This window comes from Notechis scutatus, chromosome Z (assembly GCF_049901735.1).
Source record: "Notechis scutatus isolate UNSWTSFEM ecotype Mainland chromosome Z, rNotScu1.2, whole genome shotgun sequence".
Lineage (NCBI taxonomy): Eukaryota > Metazoa > Chordata > Lepidosauria > Squamata > Elapidae > Notechis > Notechis scutatus.
This window is the reverse complement of record NC_142025.1, coordinates 35081384-35104678: the sequence shown is the minus strand read 5'-3', so window position 1 is coordinate 35104678 and position 23295 is coordinate 35081384. Positions and strand designations below refer to the sequence as shown.

The following is a 23295-nucleotide window of genomic DNA, read 5'->3' as shown; positions in this document are numbered from 1 at the left end:
CCTTGTTTCCAGAGATCCGGTTAAACGTAATCTTATGGAAACAGCTATCCATCATCTACTGGACATACGAGCCATCCAACCAGTAGCTACCAATCAATGAGGGCGAGGTTTCTATTCACATCTTTTTGTTGTTCCCAAAAGTTTGGCGGGGTGGAGTGCAATATTGGATCTGAAATGTCTCAACCGTTTCTTAGTATATCGCAAGTTTAAAATGCACACCCTGCAATCTATCTTACTTTGCATCAGAAAGAATGACATACTTACGTCCATAGATCTGACAGAGACTTACCTACATATTGCTATTCAGCCTTCCCACTATAAATTTCTGAGATTCTGTTATAATAACCACCATTTCGAATATGTGGCCCTTCCTTTCGGACTAGCTTCTGCCCCCAGGACCTTCACGAAGGTTCTCACAACGCTAGCTACTCATCTCCATGATATCCCCATACGACTCCAGTGTTATCTTGATGACATCTTCATTTTGTCATCTTCCTATCATCAAGCAGTCAGAGATACTCAGAACACATTACAATCCCTACAACAACACGGGTTCTCAATAAATTGGAAAAAGAGTCATTTAACACCATCGACTCAGTTAACCCATCTGGGGGCAGTCATAGATACGGTGGAAGGCAAAGTTTACCTGTCACCAGATAGACTAAATAGCATTCAGCAATTAGTTAAGGAGATCAGGGGTCTTAAGAGGGTGTCCCTAGCGGAACTATCAAAATTGTTAGGCAAGATGATCTCATGTATATCTATCATCCCTTGGGCCCGGCTCCACACTGTCCAGTGGTTCCTGATCCCGTACCAGCACTCCAGCTGAAGCAACTCCAAATACAAGGTCAGGGTACCATCAAAGGTCCTCATATCTCTCCTCTGGTGGACCAGACCAGTCATCAACAGAGGCTGCCTCTTCAAAGAGCCACACAGACTTACCATCACCACCGATGCCAGCCTGTTTGGATGGGGAGTGCACGTTCAATCGCTCACAACCCAAAGCCGCTGGTCCACCATAGAACAGCCGTGCAGCATAAACTGGCTGGATCTTTGAGCAGTACACCTGGCTCTCTGCAACTTCCTTCCACAGGTACGCAATCAGCATATACTAATATTGACTGACAACGTAATAGCCAAAGCTCACATAAACAAACAGGGGGGCACACAGTCGAAACATCTCATGCGGAAAGCAGAGCACTTGTGTCATTGGGCGGAGAGCAACCTACTTTCCATCAGAGCAGAGCACATTTCGGGCCTGTCGAATACACAGGCACACTGGCTAAGCAGGGCCACGATCGATCAATCGGAGTGGTGCCTCCACCCGACCCTGTTTCAAGAGGCAGTCAGGACATTTGGACAGCCGGTGATGGACCTGTTCGCTTCCCCCCTCAATGCTCAGCTCCCGAGATTTTTTTCCAGGTACCCCTTGCAAGGAGCGGAGTTCAATATACTCTGCTGTTGTTGGCCCCTGGGACTTTTGTATGCATTCCCGCCATTTCCACTGCTTCCCAAGGTCATCCAGAAACTGCTAGACGAGAGGGCGGAGCTGCTTCTAGTAGCTCCTTACTGGCCCAGATGGCTGTGGTTTGCAGACCTCCGCAGTCTATCCATATCAACACCATGGAGAATTCCGCCAGACAGGGTCTTGCTAACCCAGGGACCCCTTCAACATCCGGACCCTCAATGGTTGCACCTGACTGTCTGGAGGTTGAGCGGAGTCATCTGAAGAGCGAAAAATTTTCCAACAGAGTTATCGCCACCATCCAAGCTGCCAGATGCCCCTCAACAACTCGCATTTACAATGCCATATGGTCCAGTTTCTGCAAATGGTGTACCAAGTCTCAAATTGATCCCATCTCTCCATCTGTGGCTCAAATCCTAGAGTTCTTGCAAGAGGGACTTGACAAGGGATTATCATCCAATACGTTGAAAAGACAGGTAGTGCCCTTGGCGTCAGTTCTCACTTGTGAAGGTCTACTATCTCTTTCTCATCATCCACGCATACGGAGTTTCCTTTGAGGAGCCACAAATTTACGCCCTCCAGCGGTACACCGTTATCCCACCTGGGACCTTAACAGGGTCCTCGTCGCACTCACTAAGGGCCCTTTTGAACCCTTGAAATCGTCAAGTCTCCAATTTCTGACGTATAAAGTAGTTTTCCTTGTAGCGATCACTTCTGCTCGTCATATTTTGGAACTTGCAGCTTTGTCTATCAGACAAGATCTTTGTGTTTTCCATTCTGACTGGGTGGTCCTTCGTCCTGATCCTACGTTTATTCCCAAAATTAACTCGGTTTTTCACAGGACACAAGAGCTGATACTTCCTAACTTTTGTCCCAGACCATCCCAAGGGTTGGAACTACAATGGCATAGGCTTGATGTGAAGCGAGCATTGCGAATATATATTAACTGCACAGCAACTTTCAGAAAAACGGAAGCCTTATTTGTGTCATTTCAGCCCAACACTCAGGGATGCAAGGTCTCATCTTCTACAATAGGCCATTGGCTACGGGCTGCAATAGCGAAAATGTATCAGACTCAATCACTGCAGGTGCCCAGGGGCATAACAGCTCATTCAACAAGGAGCGCTGCAACATTGGCAGCGTGGGCCACACAGGCACCAATAACTGAAATTTGTCGAGCCGCAACCTGGGCCTCTCCATTGCCATTCATTAGGCATTATAAAATAGATATGTTTGCATCTGCTGAGGCCTCCTTTGGCAGAAGAGTTCTGCAATGAGTCCACGGGGACCAGGAGGGGATTCCAAGCCAGACGGAGTCCCTCCCATATGAGAAGGCCAAGCTCTGGTATGTCCCACTACTGGATGCTCTGAACAGCTCTTGGGAGAAAAGGGGTTGATACTTACCTGACACGCCCGTTCTCTTTGAGCTGTGAAGAGCATCCAGCCCCACCCTTTTTCCGTCTGGTGGGGTTCTGTTTCGGCCAACGAATTTCTTAGGGCATTGAGGATGAGGGTGTTTATTTCTCTCGTCTTCGCCAAAACTGGGGAACGCTGGGGAGGAGTCCCATGGAGGAGGAGGAGCATTCCACAAATTAAGCCCAGCCTAGACATGCAGAGACTGAAGCACTTCCCACTACTGGATGCTCTTCACAGTTCAAAGAGAACAGGCATGTCAGGTAAGTCCCAACGACCTTTCTTGCTCAGTAAATGTACTGTAACTTTTTCCCTTTGCTACATATCAGTCACAACTAATATAACTCCTTCTTTTGAAAAATACCAATAGATCTCAAAACTTTCATTTTTACATAGAAAGAAACTATTTAAACAGAAGTTTTGATTGGTAGTTAGATCTTTTTCTTCTTTTTCTTTCAGTCATATACTTCTACCAATGCTAGCAACAAAACAGATTCTGTAAGATTAAAAAGAGTGACCAATGACATCTACTGGCCATAGAGAGACTTGTCTTTATCTTCCTATACCATACTATGTAAATAACTTTTAAAAGATTCAGGGATTATATTGTAGTCCTATCCCTTCCGAGTTTGTTCTGTTCTATTTGGTTCAAATTATATTCATCCAAAGTCAATTTGTGTGTGTGTGTGTAATTTTGTAGAAATATGATTAGAATTATATACTGAAACATCTGTTTCATAAAATGGACACAATGAGGATCAAGGTAATTAACTGGTTCTATGTAAAGTGATAGAAAATATTACTTAAAATTATCACACATATAAAACAAATTTGGCTGAAATATAAACAGGATTCCTAAAAACACACTTTTTGACTCTAGTTTTTAAAAGTTGCTTGAGTTAAACATGAAAAATAAAGCTATTGTATGGGCTGTTAAAACTAAATTAATAAAACAAAGGTCAAAAATAGTATACATAATAGTGCATTCCTTTTCACTCTATACACCTTTACTTGTGGCAGTTAACCAAGGAGAAATTTCAGTTGTAGGAAATGTAATACAATAAAATTTTGGCCAAGAATGCAGCTAATGCCAAGAAGCTGAATTTCATAGAAACTGTACAATATCCATAAATCTGCAGAAGAACCATCTTCGGAATATATTTATTTCATATTTATTTCTGTTAGATGATATTTCAGAACCATGAGAATGAAGATAATGGCAACTACAATATTTGGCAACTTAAAGCAGTTCTTTGTGGATTTTATTATTATTTGTGAAAGATTGGCCTTCTTGGTTATGAAAATCAGGCAAAAATGATAAAAACGATGTAAATGTATGCATACCATGAACCATATGAATAATAGGGCATTTTTTCCAGGCTCCATCCTTTATAGTACAATGCTAAATGTGGGAAAATTCAAAGAAAAATGATAATAGAAGATTACAATAAATAAGGGAGAATACATTTTTTAAAAGCTTATTCACATAGCACATAGTTAAATTATATGCTGTAAGATATTATAAATGGTAATAGTGACAACTAAAAAATGGATTATACAAATTCACAAAAGAAAAGTCTATCAAAATGAAGTTTTACTTCAGATCTTTTTGGGAAAAGATGCTTTGGAGAAGTTGGGATTGCTAAGGTAACACTTGTTTACCAGTGATTAAAGCTGTTTTTCCTGGATTTGTGTCGCTTATCTGCCACATGATCTTGGGTAACATGTTGAAAATACTGTTACAATGTTGTATACCTTATGGGCTATAGTTTTGGTATAATCTAGCAAACTTTATGTATAGTGTCTACATGTATGGCTCTCAGAATATATCAATAATTAGTCATAATACAGTATATATATTTTGATGTTCAAACCTTTTTCTTGTTAGTGTTACTTTTTTGCTGGTGGAGCAAAAGGTGTGTCTATATGTATGCATGTGTACATGTGCTTTTGTGGAAGCAATTTTTCTATGACGGAGAGAATGGTTAATAAGTACAGATGGAGGGATCAATTAATTTTATAAATGGAAACTTTACAGACAACTAATTTTAATCAATATATATTAATTCAAATAATATATTATTTCTTAGAATGTGGCTTCTGGATATACACAGACACCTGGATATGTGATGTGTATATGTATAGTGCATGTATATATATAATGTGTTTGTCTATATATGTGATCGTATGTGTTGTGTGTGTGTCTGTACATCATGGTATATATGAATTAAGAAGTTTATTTGATCAGTAGTGATGTGACTTGTTCTAAACATTTTTGGGGATAAAAAAAATACAGTTAAAAACCTTGCTATCCCAATCCTAATATGTTAAATTTAAGAATTCTCATTATTTAAGTTTTCTCCTTTCTATATGGTTTTAATTGGGGGGGGGAGAATACAGATCATTATGCAGATATCCATCCGTTATGTAAAATTACAATTTAATTTAACAATAGTATTATATGAACAATTAATATATGCATTGTTTTAGTTTAGAAATCGAATTTTTCAACAAAAGCTTTACTGAATACATTAACTTTGTATATAAGTACAATCTTTGTTCATAGATAATCTGCTGTGACTTTTTTTATACACACACAAACACACTGCTATTATATTATTTTATCAATATTTTTATCAATATTTTTAAGAATTAAGATTGAGATTAATCTGTACAAAAGGAAGAGACAGTGTAAAGTTGCTAAAGTCCAAGCTTGAAGTATTGTAATAAGATTTTGTTGCTTCTTGAATTGGATACCATCTATTAAAATTATATTCAGTGAGTTATTAAATTATCATTATCCCATTTTCATTGTTACTATTGATATTTTTTAAATTTCCAAAATGAAGATTATTAATTTTTCTGAATTTCTTCATTCATTTCTTCAATGATATAAGAAGGAAGCCATACTTGGCTCAGCACTGAAGTCGATGAGGCCAGCAGTGCGTGAAATATACAAGCCTTTTTTCCTATTGTTTTTAATCTCAAATTAATTTCACCCTTTGAATTTTACAAGTAGGAACTGAACAGAAAGTAGCAACAGGTTCAAGTAGATCAAATGGTGGGAGAGAGAAGAAGCAAGTTTGGATAACCTAGAAAAATAATGGAATTCATTTCAAGTAAATATCCACATGAGAGTGTGGTTTAGGGAATTTTGTATTGAATTTTTACTAGCTTATCTGAAAGATGGGGTTTAACTACTGCAAGGGAAAAAAATAATGTGTCCTCTGTGTAGAGTTTTCTCTCAACGGAGGGCTTATTGATGTGATCTGGCTTTCTCTCTTAATTTATACAATTTATCTATTGTACACTGATTTTAAATATCTAGGGGAAACCATTTATTTCCATTTGTTAAGGACAGTTGACCACATATAATGGTCATTAGAGTGCATAAGCTATATTATCCAGTAAACTTGAGACAACAGATTCGAGATCTATAATTACATTCATTAGTAGAACCTTCATTCAACTTCTAATTGGTCCAACCCCATGATTTAAAAGCCATAGTAACTGCATGTATTGAGAGGCTATAAAAGCCAAACAATGATGGAACATTTAAGTGGATTAAATTGTACATAAAAATTTAAAAAGTTGCTGCCAACTTTGTATCATATCCTCAAATCAAAGAGGAACAATGTGCCCATAGGCTTTTCATATGAGTGTTTGGGCTTGTCATTTTATGACATTGCTGGTAGAAGCTCCACATATGTATGAGTGATACATGGATGGAAGTTATTTCAATGATAAAGCCAAAAGGAAGCTTTTGGCCTCAGTTCAGAATTTTTTACCAGAGTAGCAATTTTTCATGCATATTATTGGATGCAATGAGGTTTTTTCTTTCTTTTTCTTCCTTCCTCCCTCCCTCCATCTCTCCCTCTCTCTCTCTTTCATATTTTTGTTCCAAATTTTTGTTATTTGCTGACCTTATTAACTATTTGTTCAGCAGTGGTGCTCATGATGCAGAATTGTATGCCATACGTCGCTGTTGTTGCTGGACCATTTTTTTCTTTAAAAAGTATACATATACTGTACAATTAACATGCATATATGAAGGACATATATGAAGGATCATCCATAACTCTGTTATTGAAATTTAATGCAAGAGAGAGAGAGAGCCATGCAGAACTGTTTCCACCCTTAAGTTGCTAACTATGTTACATTAAATTTAAAGGATGGTTTTGCTTGTGTTCAGCTTAATACAAGTGATCAATTGTCCCTCAAATGATTCTAACTGCTATAGAATATGGCAGAGTGAGACATGAAGATGTATGGTGGGTCTGCCCAAGATTATTTGATCAGGTGACTTTGACCTTGACCAATTTCTTACTTACTGTTATATACTTTGTTATGATTGAATACCTGAATATAACATGGATAGAAAATTATTCCTAAATATTGTTTGCCATTGCTGGATCTGTTCATGCTACATGGAGCTGCTTGAAAAAAATGTTCCATTTAAATATGTATATTTCCCATTCTACTGATTATTTTAAAAAAATAATAGAAATACAAGTATTATTGATAATAAGTTTATCCACTGCTATTTAATAATTCTAAATTAAATAAAAGGGAGAGTACAAGATTTTACTTCTAAAGAAGGTCAAATTAGCCATAATATTATTTGCCTTTTGGTTTGATAGAGCTGATCCTGAAAAAATAAGGTGCAATATTGAACAAAACACCACCAAAACCTTGGACATAACTGAATAGTGGAATAAATAATTTATGCTAATGAAATTACTGCAATTAGTAGTTCCACAATGACCCTTTTAGAAGACACAGCTGTTAATGTCAGGAAGTGTTGTCACTGCTGACCTTATCATAAGAGAAAGTGACAAATTGAAAATGCAAGGAAGACCAATCATCAAAGAGGTCTGCTCAGAACGATTAGAGTTTTGTGAAAAACAGTGTGAATTACAACCAGCTGCTCTTGGGCTCAGCAGCTCAGCATCCACCCCATGCTGTGCCATTTTGTTAAGCTTGATAACAATAGTTATTTTGCCCCATTGGAACAAGTTGTCTCAGGCCACTTCCAGCTCTACCGGAACCCACTTCTTCCCTGGCTGATTTACAAATAAGAGTGTTACCAAAAGCTTTTCAAAACTGCTACGTAAATGTCTCTCATAAGAGTCATGGCTGGGCAGAAGCCAGTAATTCTGGAAGAAAGTTCTTCTTGTTAATACATGTCTATATATAGAGAGAGAGAGCGTGTGCAAAATAGAAAGTGATAGGACGAATAATTTAACTACTTAAGGTCTAGCAGATTTTGCTTGCTGTCATTTTTTTTCCTAATGTGCATGAAACATTTCCATTCAAAAGTGAGAATTTAGTCACTTTGCATCCAAGGCATGTAATCCTTATTTCCGACTCAGTGCCATTATTCTAGTTTAAAGGCAGTTCTTATTAAGGAAGCCATGTTCAAAAATAAGTTTTGTTCCAAAGATAAATTACAAGTTTCTAAATGAGCTTCTTTGTAATATTAATTATGTTGGCTTGAAACGTTTAGCTATATCAACAATCACTCATGAATAATTTTCCAAAAGATCTCTAAGCATTATTGACAATGCTTTGGTAAATTATGTGTGACTTTCCTAAGAGTTGCTGTAGCTCATTTAATTCATATTAATTGATTTTTAAGTTTCCCTTGATTAATTGAACTGCATACATCTTGAACTGAGTGCAATAAATAATCATTAAAATGAGGGAGATGTGGTTCCACAAATTAGAAAGTTAACTACGGTAGAAGTCATAGAGGACAAAATGGAAATTGCTTATGTGTATACCACAGCGTTTTCATGCATTACTATATAATAAAATGAACATTTTTGAAAACAAATAGGTCACATTTTCAAGATTTTCAAATATTTCTTTAAAAAATGTACAACCTCTAAATGAATTGTAGTATACTTCTTTCATATGGATGCATATTACATAAAATGAAGTTTTAGATTAAAGAATCAATGCCCAGTTTCCCCTAAAATACGACCTACCCTGAAAATAAGTCCTAGCTTGATTTTTACACTTGAGCCCAATATAAGCCCTACCCAAAATAAACCCTAATTAAGATCACGCCGATTCCAGAATGCACAGGTAAAAATTAAGCTAGGTGGGGAGAGTGGGATGGAGCTGCCCTACTACTTACCTTTGGACAGTGTAGCCAGGCCTTGCACACCCTGACACCTTCTTTGCCGGCCCATTCCTTCTGCAGCCAGCAAGGCTTTCCTAAAGGCCTCTGTAGCTGATAAAAGAGCCCCAGATTGATCTGGAGCTGTTATCAGCTGCAGAAGTCTTCAGAAAAGCCTTGCCAGCTGCAGAAGAAGTTCCTGAAGGCCTCTGACAGAGAAAAGGAGAAGGCTGGGGGCAACACACACAAGTGAGTCAGTGGATGACATCCTCAGAAAATAAGACCTGGTCCCTTTTTTGGTGGTGGTGGTGTGTGGGTGGGTGTGTATCAATATCAATATCAATCAGGGTCTTATTTTTGGGGAAACAATGAATAGTAACTTTTTTATTGTATTAGTCTATGTGTTATTTTAATGTGTAAAATAAAGCTACATAGTTGTTTGAATTAATAAGCAATGAATGAGGCAGAATAGCAACCTGACTAATTAAGCCCATCAATCCCTTACCAATTGACTAATCAAAAGATCTCTTTTCTGGTGATGGAATTAAGTAGCAGCCTTTGTTTTTTTTCTGCTTACTTCTACTGGATCTTTACTGCATAGGCTTTCATGCTTTCTCAGATGTAAATTACATTTGGATATACTGCATTTTATTTATTTTATTCAAATTACATCAGTAATGGGGAGGGGGGGATGTTGCTAAATGGAATTAGAGCAAGAAAATAGAGTGGAAACTTAACCATTTTCTTCCCTGTCAATGCTTGAAGAACATCTATAAAATAATGAAATTTTCTCTCTCCATGCATGCTCAGATCCCATTAACATCTCCCCATTGAGTGTTGCAATTTGCATTTTAAAGCAGCTGCATATGTTTAATCCATGTATTTTGGCCCTAGCTCTGACCTCACTCCAATTAATTGGGTTACAACTCCAATCAATTATGCATTGTTTGGGAATTCCAGATGTAGCATAGCTTTTATAGCTGAACTGATGAGAAATTCTTTTTTTAAAAAAAGTTTCTGTGAGGTCTTATGACCAAACAATCATTTGAGGTTGATGCCAATGTCATCTGTTGACCTTTGATTAAACATATTATTTGTCAATGTCAATATGGCCCTCATTGCTTTCCCCAACTAATTTTAAAGTTTATATTTGGGGGAAGAGGACTTACAGATGATAGATTATAGATAGATAGATAGATAGATAGATAGATAGATAGATAGATAGATAGATAGATAGATAGATAGATAATGGACGGATAGAAAGATAAAGTAAAAATAAGATAAAATAAGGTGGCATTTGAGTTCTATAATTCTCAGAAGAATGGCTAATGAGTATATAGATATATAGTGGTCTAATTGTCTAATGTATATATGGCAGTATCAAATTGAGAACTTGCCTGATTTCCAAAATGGTGACTATGAATCAAGGCTTGAATGATAATAGCTGGCACAATATCTTGGCCTTGGATATGAACACAAAGGATATATTTATTGTGTCTAGTTTTCTACTTAGTCATTTCAATATTTTTATTTCTAATTTAAAATGTATTTATATATTTTTCAGCCACAGTTGTATGACTCCATCTGCTATTTTATGGCATATGCCCATGCTAGTGTGAATGAGATAAGTGCAAAATTTCAATTAAATGAGAAGAGATATAATTACACAACTCCTAAGAGCTTCCTAGAGCAAATAATACTCTTCAAGAATCTTCTAGAGAAGAAAATTCAGAAAATTTTTCAACATAAGGAGCACCTTATAAATGGCATTCAGAAACTGAAAACTACTGCTTCTCAGGTACGTCTTAGGATGATAAATAATATTTTTCTGCCGTTTATTTGGAATTATAGTTTTATAATTATTTAGAAATATGTAAAAGCATAATATTCTTTAGATCCTATGTTAAGAAACTCTTTGAGAAATTAAAATATTTGTTCATTTAATGTAATGTATAGGCCACCTGACTCTACCCCAGTCCTGGCCAATACGGAACATAACCTAATTAACAATAGATACAGAGATTGTACAAAATGAACATCCAGAAACAGAATGCCTATATTACCAAACAAATAACCCAGATGATCTACCTAGTCTGGAGAAAGACTCAGTTTTTAAGGTGTGATTTAAATATGATCTCTTTTTTTAAAATATGTTTTTTATTTTTATATTTTAAAAACATCTCTTTTGGTGAACAATGTGGTTTCAGGTTTTTACATTTCAATACAAATACGATCATATTTTACATATTCATCTTTTATATCATATTATTACTTATTCCATTCTCCTTTAAATATTCTCCAATATTCTTATATTCATTACACTTATTTTATCCAATTCCAGTTCATATTGTAGCTTATTTAATTTTTCTTTAAATATTCTCATGTCTTGTTTTACAATATTATCTAAAATTCTTATTTCATTTCTGTATTCATTACACATATTTACTTTTATTTGTCACATTTGCAAGTTTATCACATACTAATATTCCATTCATTGTTCAATAGGTTTCATCCTAATTCTAATAATCCAAAAATTGTTCCCTTTAATTGTCAATACGAACTTACCACCCCTTTACCTTATACACTCCCCAATTTATTCCCTTTAATTCATTATAAAAAATTACCATAGCATAGTAATTTTTAAATTATCATATTCTACATTAATAACAATAATCTCCTAACTACTACATATCACATATGTGTGTGTGTGTGTATATATATATATATATACATATATATATATATATATATATATATATATATATATATATATATATATATATATATATATATATATATATATATATTCAGTCAGATTCCGCATGGTATTCTTTTTCTCAATTACATTCTAAATCATCTATTTATTTCAAAAATATTAATCTATTCAATTAATTTTAAAAATGGATAATAGTCTTTCTATTACAATTCTCATTTTAACTTTATTCATCGTTTTATTAAATATCAATTAATATTCTTATAATAAATTCCCATTTCCATATCTATTTCAACTAAATCTATATCTGGTTTAACAATCCTTAAAGAAAAATATCATTTCCAATCTTTTCTATTTTTAAATTTATATTCTTATATCTCACAACACGTTACCTTGCAGAATCCCCCTTCCTGTTCTTTTTCTACCCATTGTCTTTCACCTCCTGATAAATAATTTCTTTTCATTTTTGTTTGCTTTGTTTCCAATCATTTTCTGGTCCTTTCCCTTAATTCCCCTTTTTTCCTTTATTATTTCCCTCCATTTCTTATGGCATTTATTTTGTCTCTCTCTCTTGATCTTTCCTCTGTAATTCCATCTTCTATTGTTTCCTTTTCCTTCGTTTAACTTTACAAACAATCCCCCCTTTAATTTATCACATCAAATCTCAAATTTTTAGCTTTAGTTCTTTTCCCCCCTGTTTTAATGTTTGTTGTTCCATTTGTTCTTTAGAGCTGATTTCCTCTTTGTTTAACTCCTCCCCTTCTGGTTCTCTTTGTTCTTCTTTAGTCGGCATCATCATTTCTAATTTTTGTAGTATAATACTTTACATTTCCAAGCTTTCTTTCCTTCATGTTTTGTGGTTCCAGTCTTACTTCCACACATAATTCTCCCATTTTGTACACTTCTTTTTCCCCTTCTTTAATATTTATATCCAATCCAATTATCCAGTAGTTTATTTCAACCAGTGTCTTTTATATTTAATTTCAACAGTCAGTGTCCATAAATCTTTATTTCCAAGTTCCTTCTATTGATTTCTTTTCCAACTTTTTCCCAAAGTCACCAAACAATCCCAGGGCAATTTCTTCACATATCTGTTTTTTCCTTGTAGTATTCTAGTATTTCACTTTTCAGGGTTTTTGTTTTATTATAATGAAATTCTTCTTATTTCATTTCAAATTCCAATTTTAAAAAGACCAAGCACTTTTCAAAGAAAAGTGAAATTTTTCCTTTACCATTAGGTGGCGCTCTCAGTTCTCTTTCCACGCTTTCTACCCTTTCTTTTAGCTTTTCCCCTTTTTAAAGCTTTTATTAATTTCACTAATTCCAATTACTAGCTATTATTTCTTTTTAACATGTTCAATTCCAGCATTTAATTATGCCAATTTAGTGCCAAAATCCAGATAATTATCTAGTTTAATTTCTAAGTCTTTTATAATCAAATGTTTTCCTCTGAATTTTCCACCTCCAAATTAATTATTTACAAAACCCAAAGCGAATTTCACAAGTATCCAATTTTCTTTTCTCTCTCTCTGGTCACTACTTCTACAATCTTTCATAAAAAATTATTTGTTTCTTAATTCCGGGGTACCTTTTAATGTCCACAGATTTCATCTGGTTCACACACCGCTCACAGCTTCACCTCTCCAGCACAGTCTTAGTTTCCTGGACTGCCTCCGATCTTCATGGTGGCCATTTTAGACCACTGCTGCAACTCATTTTCAGAGGAGGTTTACCTTGTCGGGAAGGGGAGATGCAACTCCCCTCAACCCTCAGGCAACCCCCCTTTCTTCACCACCCCTACAGGGCGGTTCTGGTCTCAATTGGGACCTTCCAACGAGTGAGCACAGAGTGAAACCATGCACAATTGCAGATTCTGCTCCAACGTGACAAGAGCACAACTGGAAGTCTCTGATTTAAATATGATCAAAGGGATGGACATTGGAGGGGCAGGGCATAATTTCAGAAGGCAGAAACTGGGACAGAAAAGATCTGTTTCTTGTGTCCCAACAAGGAATTTAGTAAGCAATGAACCAAAGCATGCCATTTGTGAAACAGCTATTAAAAAACTCATATATTATGCTATGAAAGTTTTACAAGTAGAAACCAGCATCTTGAATTGCTTCTAGAAACCTAATGAAGTTATATCTATAACATTTGCATCTGTATTTATTTGTAATCTATTTAATCAATGCAAGGATGGGAAACCTTGATAGTTTACATAATATTTAATTATAACTTTTGCAAATATTTTTTCATGACTGTTAACTATATACTGTTAAAGCTGATTAGGTTTTGTCCAATAATATTTGCAGAATACCAACAGCTTTTAGACTTGACAATAATAAAGGAACTAGCAGTCAAGAAATATGTGATACTTGATAAAGTAGAAATGAAGATCTTGGAAAAGATATTCAGATGTTGTAATGAGACTATATGCATTTTTGCTATGACATTATATGAGAATGAAAGTCGAACTTTGAAGAAGCTATATTGATATTTTTCAACTTTGATACTGAAGAACTCTCCTGAAGATATCATAGATTGCCAAGAAAACAAATTAATGGATCATTGAACAAATCAACACAGAGTACTCATTAGAGGCACAAATAACCAGACTCTAATTATCTCACTTTGAACATATTATGTACATCATGCATGCCTGGGTCTCTAGAGAAAGTTGTATATTGCTGGGAAAGGTAGAAGGAAACAGAAGAAGAAAATGACATGAACAGGGAAAGGTGGATGGATAGCATTGTAGCAGCAGTTAGGTGCCCAGTCAAAAAATCTTGTAAGATCAGGTTGGAGATAGATCATTCTGGAGAAAATGTATGTGCTCACTAAGAATCAACACCAATGTGCTAACATACAATCATTATTGGTGTTTGGGGAATCTCAGATTTCTTATATTTGATCTGGTGCTATGTGAAAAACAAGAGCTTTTCTTTTTTTTATCTCCAAAAAGGAAACTGGACTGTTTTTTTCCTTGAAGAAGAACAAGAAAACATTTCACTTCTTACCCAAGAAGCTTCATCAGTTGTGATGGGGGGAATGGACGGAAGGATAGGTACAGACAGTTGAGACTGGATGGTGGGGGGAAACAAAACACTTTCTTCTTCCTCAAGGAAAAAATAGTCCAGTTGCCTTTTATCTAAGAAAAAAGCACCTTTGAAGCAACTATGACCTGGATGACTGAAAATCTTGACAGACATACAGCCTTTTTTATAATATATTGATTAGATAGTTTTCAATGAACATGAATAAGAATTTATTCTGCTCATAATTTAATAGGAAAACCCCAATCTCTAGCCTATATGCAAATGTGTTAATGTATGTGTTAAAATATATATTAGTAACGACTGAAATAAAAAATAATCAAAATGTACACATTAACAAAAATTGCATGCAGAAATACCTATTAAAGAAAATTGCTTCCAAAATTAAAATATTAAAGAAAATATTAGAGACTTTAATCATCAGTAATTTAATAAAAATGCAAATTTAACCTCCTGCAATATTCCAGACTTTTACTACCTCTGAATGTAGGATATCAATAGCATTTGTTATATTTGTTTTCCAAGATAGGGGTGTCCAACCCTGGCAAATTTAAGACTTGTGGACTTCAACTCCCAGAATTCCTCAGCCCTGCCCCACCCACTCACTCCTTACCTGGAATGCACGCCATCAAACTTGCCTGCGAAGTTACTATTTTTCCTTTTTTTCCCCCACAGCTGTTCTGCTGTGCCGGGAGATTTAGATTAGCTGGAGAGCAGGAAATTGTTGGGTTTCTTGCTTTCTACCTAATCTAAAAGCAGAGCTGAGCCTGAAGCTTCTATTATTCAGTGCAGACTCAGGTAGCAGATGGAAGAAACACAGATCTCTAAGTGAATCTGTGATTCTGTGAACAACTCAATCTGCCTGCCTGCTTTGCCTGATTTGGGGTAAAAGTTGCTCTTTTTAAATAAAAAAATCAATATTTACATAAATATTTATAATATTTACATACAAGCCAATTTTATGAGTTTGCTTGCAAGCAAATTTTATGTGACAGATTCAGATAGCCGATTGCAGAAAAATAGATCGCTGAATGAATCTGTGATTCTGTGAGCAACCCAATCTGCCTGCCTGATTTTGGGTAAAAGTTGTTCTTTTTTTATAAAAAAAAATCAATATTTACATAAATATTTATAATATTTAGATACAAGCCATGCCCAGCCAGTCACATGCTCAGCCAGTCACATGACCACCAAGCCACTCCCACAAATTAGGCCACACCCACAGAACCGATTGTTAAGAAATTTGAATCCCACCCCTGAAACATGGTAAGAAAAATCGTAAACTGGGGCAAAACTCAACAAATTTCTCACTTAGCAATATAAATTTTGGGGCCAGTTGTGATTGTAAGTTGAGGACTACTTGTATAGATAACATGAACAGGGAAAGGACATGTGTCCTATAATAGCCACTTTTGAACCAGCTAAGGAGGAGATTCTTGCTCTAAGTGCAGTCCTTCAGGAAGCAATCAACAGTTCTTAGCCTGCTTCTTCTTATCCAACGCTGTCTGAGCCTTGAATAGTAAATTCATAGACATGCTTGGATTGCTTCCTGAAGCTCCTATCTGAATGGTCTGGTGTATTTGGTTTTGTATCTGAAGCCTGATGTTTAGTAACCACATTTTTAAAAGCTGCCTATACTGAATGTTTTCTTCAAATAAGTGCCTTTGCTGTTCTGCCTTAGGTAGAAGACTTAAAATACAAACTTGCTTCTCAAGAAGCAGAGCTGCAACTGAGAAATCAAGATACTGAGGCTCTGATTACTAAGATAGGGCTTCAGACTGAGAAAGTGAGCAAGGAAAAGGCCATTGCTGATGCAGAGGAGCAAAAGGTCAGTATAATTCCACAATTTAGTCATGTTGAGCTATATTTAGCACAGAATAAACCTTTGTAGGTGAACAATTTTGAACACCTACCTCTCCAGGGAGCGTAAAATCTAAAGAATTATAATACTTACTCATGTTTCAGCATTTCACACCATGATTACCACTTGACCTTTCTTTACATTATGCATTTTTCCAACCTTTTAGTTCTTTTAATGATATGAAAGAACAATAAGTATGAAGCTCATTCAAGCATATAATGGATGGGGATCTTGAGAATCAGACTAGTGTGCAATACATGAAAGGTCGGAGAGTCATCTCTGAGCACTTCAGATTTTTTTAAAAATTTTAGTTCAATTGAACAGTTCAATTGTTCTTGAAGTTCATTCCATTGACTTGCATCTTCACTTTCAAATTTTGCATTTCATGATGTATTCCAACTGCCAACGTTTTCTGAAAAGATCTGTGATTTGGTGATTTGTGGATAGGGTTAAGTAGCATGCAAAGAAGGGCAAATTGGGAACTGGCTTAATGTCAGACCTGTGGTAAGTGCTTAAATCAAAAGCAAGTTGCTAACCCTGAATTTGGTAGAATTTTTTTAAGCCAAATATACAGAGGTGAAGGTACAAAACATTCAGCAAGTGAGTTATTTTTCAGTTTAGATCCAACATTTAAGCTGAGATTTTCTGAGGTTTTTTCCCTAACACCTTTATGGTCTATCAGACTGAAAGAGGCTCCCTACTGTACTTATAATAGGAAAATATATAGTTGGCTGTTTTGAATTTTTGTCGGTCTGAATACCAACTCTCATATCTAAGATATCATTCCTGTCCCACTTCTGTCCTTTTTGTATTCTATCATATTAATTCTTCTCCATTCTTCTTTTCTCTTTGCCAGTGATTCAATTCAGATTATAAATCTGAGGCTGCCAGACTACATGGTAGGAGCAGATTAGTTAGTCTCTTGTTCTTAATGAGAACAAGAAACTGTGTGATAGATGTCATATTATTTAAAACTGAATAATATTCCCCATGGACTAAACTAAAATCAGTAGGACTGAAACTGTGGAAAACCCTGTTACTGTATAACATCAGATCCCCTACTACAGATTGTTCTGATGATTTTAGGAATGTTAGGGGATGCTACTAGCATATTTCCAAATACTTAATTAAGTAATTAGACTCAATTCATGATGTGATTATCATGAGCTAATTACCATGCTGGGACAGTTTGCAAGAATGAGACTGTTTTTCACGAATCTAAGAAGTAGCTAATATATTTTATTTCATCTTTTAGTTTTTCTAAAATATGTTTATAAATTGACTTTGAACTGATTATATCTTTCTATATAACTTTAATTTGAAGCTACTTTAAAAATGTGCTTAGTTTACACAGATTAATCTGAATGATTTAAACTGGTATAGAATTTCAAAAAAACACACACTTCGCTCAAGACCAGACTTATCCATACTGCAAAGAATCCACTCCCGTGAACCCCGTGCAGAACTCAAAAACCACCTAGACAATGGAGAAAAGGACCTATACATTGACTACAGAGCTGATTGCATCAAAAGAAAGTCACACAACCCACAACTCTACATCCAACCCCATCCCATCCAATCCAACATACCTCAAAACTAGGCACGCACGCCCCTAACTACCTCTATTCCAACCACAACTGGCCTTAAATGCAAGCTACTCAATGCAAGAAGCCTTGTAAATAAAATACCTGACTTTCTCCTCTTACTAAGTATGGCTAAATTCAACTTATATTTCTCTGTGAAACATGGTTCAATGCATCTGTCCCTGACTCCATTACCACAGTAAGAGACTATCATGTTTACCGATCAGATCATGAAATCTGTAGAGGAGATGATGTTGCTATCTTCTGTAACAAGTCCCTACATCTAAAAAACATCCAAGTTACCCAGGAGCTTGCTATTCCTGAGACCATTGTCTGTGAACTGTCCTTAAATATCACATTTTGGTTTTTACTATGTTACAGACCCCCTGATTATGACTTCGAACATGCAAACAAACTAAATACACTACTAACATGGGCAGCATCCTGCCCGCAGGCTTTTATCTTTCTTGGTGACTTCAATCTACCTCATATTAACTGGACCCTTAACGAATGTACAATTGAACCCATATATGCAACCTTCTACAATGCAGTAAAAAATCTGGGCCTGGAACAACTAGTAACCAACAACAGTAGACTTAACAACTGCCTCGATCTTATCTTCTGCATTAGTTTGAATTCAATTTACAGAATACAAATTAAATATCCCTTTTCCAACAGTGACCACAACATGATTGACTTTTGTCTCAACATACATTCACACAAAAATCATCACAATGATAGCATCCTCAACTATAACTTCAAAAAAGGTAACTATGATCTTATAAACAACAATCTCTCATCCCTTGATTGGTAATTTCTATTCTCTGGATGCAATACTGTAGAAGACCATTACAACATATTTTTACTTGAAGTCAAAAGAGTCATCAAACTATATGTACCATTAACAACTCCCAAAACCAGAAAAAAAATTACCTTCAATAAGCTTCAATAAGGAAGCTTCAATCCAAAAAGAAATCACTTTGGTGGAACAACAAATCTGGTCACGTTGCCAACTTCAAAAGCCAATACAAAAAATTATGTACACCAGATAAAAACTGAATGCACCAATTATCACATTAAACAAGAAGAAAACCTTCTACGCACCAATTCCACCCACGCTTTCTACAATTTTGTAAACAACAAACTAAAAGACTCAAGGTCCATTCCACCCCTGAAAGGACCTAATGGTAAAGATTGCAATGATGACACTATTAAAGCCAACCTCTTTAACACATTCTTTGGCTCAGTATTTGTAAACAGCAATGGATCATGCCCAGTATTTCCTAGCAAACCACAGACAACTACAATGATCTAATACATATAAATTTTACAGAAGACAATGTTGAAAAAGCATGATGCAATCTAAAATCATCTCTATCTATTGGACCAGACAGAATATGTGCCTACTTCTTAAAAAAGCTATCCACTGCCATAGCCGAACCTCTAAGCATAATCTTTGAAAAATCTTTCAGGACCAGCTCCTTGCCAAAACTATAGTCACAAGCCACAGTCATCCCCATCTTCAAAAAGGAAGACCCCAGCCTAGTTGAAAATTACAGACCAATCTCTTTATGCTGTGTCACCTGTAAAGTCATGGAATCAATTATTAACCAATCCATCATCCTCCACTTAGAGACAAACAACCTACTCTCTAATAAACAATTTGGTTTCAGGAAAAAACTATCATGTAATCTGCAACTCTTACACTGCAAAAACTTAACTTTACATTACATTACACTGCAAAAACTACACAACTCGATCAGGGCAAAGCAATAGACACAATCTACATAGACTTCTGTAAAGCCTTTGATTCAGTGGTACACGACAAAGTACTACTAAAACTAAAATCTTACGGTATCTCTGGACACCTGCATAACTGGATAGAAGCATTCCTGTCAAACAGACAACAAATGGTCAAAATTGGGAGCGTCCTATCAAATTCTGTACTTGTCAACAGTGGTGTTCCCCAAGGCAGTGTTCTAGGACCAATTCTTTTCCTACTCTACATAAATGACCTCTGTGATTATATCAAGAGCAACTGCATTCTCTTCGCTGATGATGTAAAGCTATTCAACACCACAGACAATACTGCTACCCTTCAAAAAGACCTTGACTATGTATCAGAATGGTCAATCAAATGGCAACTTCAAATATCAACAAATAAATGCTCTGTCCTACATATTGGCAAAAAAAATCAGAAAATAAAATACAAGCTGAATAGTCAAGACCTTGTTGATGATCCAAACTCTGTCAAGGATCTTGGAGTACTCATCTCTAATGACCTAAGTGCTAGGGCCCACTGTAACTACATAGCCAAAAAGGCGTTAAGAGTTGTTAACCTAATCTTACGTAGCTTTTTGTCTGGTAATATTACACTAATAACTAGAGCATACAAAACATTTGCTAGACCAATACTCGAATACAGCTCATCAGTCTGGAACCCACATTAAGTATCTGATATTAACACAGTTGAGAAAGTCCAGAAATATTTCACAAGAAGAGTTCTCCACTCCTCTACTCGTTGCAGAATATCTTATGCCACCAGACTCGAAATTCTAGACCTAGAAAACCTACAACTACGCCGCCTTCGGTCCGATCTAAGTATAGTATATAAAATCATACATTGCAATGTCCTACTGTCAATGAATACTTCAGCTTCAACCATAACAACACGAGCAAACAATAGATACAAACTCAAGGTTAATCGCAACAAACTTGATTGCAGGAAATATGACTTCAGCAACAGAGTGGTCAATGTCTGGAATACTCTACCTGACTCTGTGGTTTCTTCCCCAAACCCAAAAACTTTAACCTTAGACTGTCTACTATTGACCTCACCCCTTTCCTAAGAGGTCTGTAGGGGGCGTGCATAAGCGCACCAACATGCCTACCGTCCCTGTCCTATTGTTTCTTTTATTTTTATTTTTCTTATATGTATCCATGTATTCATAACTATGTTTTTACTTATACCTATTATTTTGTAAGCAATTGGCAAAAATAAATAAATAAATAAAATATTATAAAACAGACATATATATTTTTAACTATAGAGCCATTACTATATAATTTAGTAGCACTAGGCATGCTTTCTTTTTATTTTATGAAATATGCCCATGCATTTTTAGACAGTCTTTCTTCCCTGGTTAATTCAATAAGTTCTTGCTAATGTGCTGAGAAAATGAAAACTGATATATTTTCAACTCTCAATGGTAATAATTCGCAATGTGTATATGTGTGTGTGTGTGTGTGTGCACGGATGCATTCACACACACACATTCACATACACACTCCTCTTAGAACTGGTGGCAGAAGTATCTGAAGATTGAACCACTAGTAATTCCCTTTTTGCTTCAGTATTAAAGGTCAATCATATCATGCAATTGCTCTTCAGTTGCTTTTGCTATAACTATTTTTCCAGTTAAGGCACCCCAAGGAGATACTCCAGGAATTATACAGGTGAGTGGAGACAAGAGTGGGAATCTGGATCCAGGAGATCGAGCTATTCCTGCATTCATGATGTTTTGAAAAGTATATTTGAAGACTGGCAGCGTCAAGTACAGGTAGTCCTCGACTTATGACCACAGCTGTATCCAACGTTTCTATTGCTAAGTAAGACACTGTCCATTTTATAACCTTTCTTGCCACAGTTGTTGAATGAATCCTGGCAGTTGTTAAGTTAGTAACATGGTTGTTAAATAAATCTGACTTCCTCATTGACTTTGCTTGTCAAAATGTTGCAAAAAGTCATGACCCTGGAACACTGCAACCATCATAAATATAAGTCATTTGCCAAGTGTCTGAATTTGGATTACATAACCAGGGGGATGTTGCAATGGTCTTAAGTGTGAAAAATGGTGATAAATCATTTTTTTCAGTGCCATTGTAATTTTAAATGGTCACTAAATTAACTGTTGTAATTTGAGGACTACTTGTACTGTATATTCATTTAAAGTAGCCATTCCAGCTTGATTCCTTCCAGATGAATGGAAGTACAAATTCATAAATTCCCAGAACTTCACACTTGCATGGGAATTGAGTATTCTAACTAGAAATCCTGCATATATAATCCTACATATTTAGAGAGCATTAGTTTGGAAAAGTTTTATTTACATATTCCAAAAACAATTTATGCTGTTTTATATGATACTTGAACAATATCTTATTAAATATTCTGAAAATTCATGTAGAATATTCAGTTAAAACTAAGTATCTGTGTTGCTATAGGTGGTTGCAATTCAAGTGGAAGTATCTAGGAGACAGAAGGAATGTGAAGATGATTTAATGAAAGCTGAACCTGCTCTGGTAGCTGCTTCTGCAGCTTTAAATACCCTTAATAAGGTAAATATAAAGCATTGCATGATTATTTTTTCTGCGTGACAAGTTGTTAGAGAGGGACTTGAAGTTGGTTCTCTCAATCACACCTTAATTTTAATAACAGTTTTCTGTTCCGGTATGGTGAACAAGTCTCTCTTTTTTATGGCTTCACTTGTTTACTTAAACTTACCTTACTATTGGAAGAAGTTAGTCTACCCTGTTTGTTAAAAGTTGCATTGACTTTTGATATACTTATGTCTGTTTTTTTGTTTTCAGGTGAACCTTTCTGAACTGAAAGCTTTCCCTAATCCACCAGATGCGGTGACCAATGTCACAGCTGCAGTCATGGTCCTTTTGGCAAATAAAGGAAAAGTACCAAAAGATCGAACGTGGAAGGCTGCTAAACTTTTCATGGGAAAGGTATTTGCAACATTGGCATTTGCTAAAATGTATTTTTCATACTTTTTCAGGGCATAGAACTTGTTCATTAAAAACAAAAATTCCCTGAGCCTCTGATGAAAAGGGATGAAGCTTTTGAAAGGCAGCTTAAAATCCTTGTCGTTTCCACTCTAGCAAAAATTGCTATCAACATCCTGAAGAACAGTACTGATGTGTGAATAGATGACTAAGTGCCTGTGAATTTTCCAACCCACATCCATCACTTTAATCCATTGTGAGGGTTTTTTCCCCTTTAGTCACAGAAGATTGCTTGAAGAACAATCAAAGAAGATTGCTTGAAAAACCCTGAACTAATTATTTGACATTTTAA

The 23295-nt window shown here is 35.6% G+C and overlaps 1 protein-coding gene across 1 annotated transcript in view; it reads left to right on the top strand.

The window, feature by feature from the left end:
• DNAH11 (dynein axonemal heavy chain 11) overlaps positions 1–23295 on the top strand; it is a 195441-nt gene that overhangs the window by 107227 nt on the left and 64919 nt on the right. Inside the window, exons 56-59 of the mRNA XM_087948111.1 lie at positions 10567–10800; positions 16450–16596; positions 22437–22550; positions 22803–22946. Of these exons, the coding sequence (XP_087804237.1) occupies positions 10567–10800; positions 16450–16596; positions 22437–22550; positions 22803–22946 (639 nt within the window). The remainder of the gene's footprint in view (positions 1–10566; positions 10801–16449; positions 16597–22436; positions 22551–22802; positions 22947–23295) is intronic.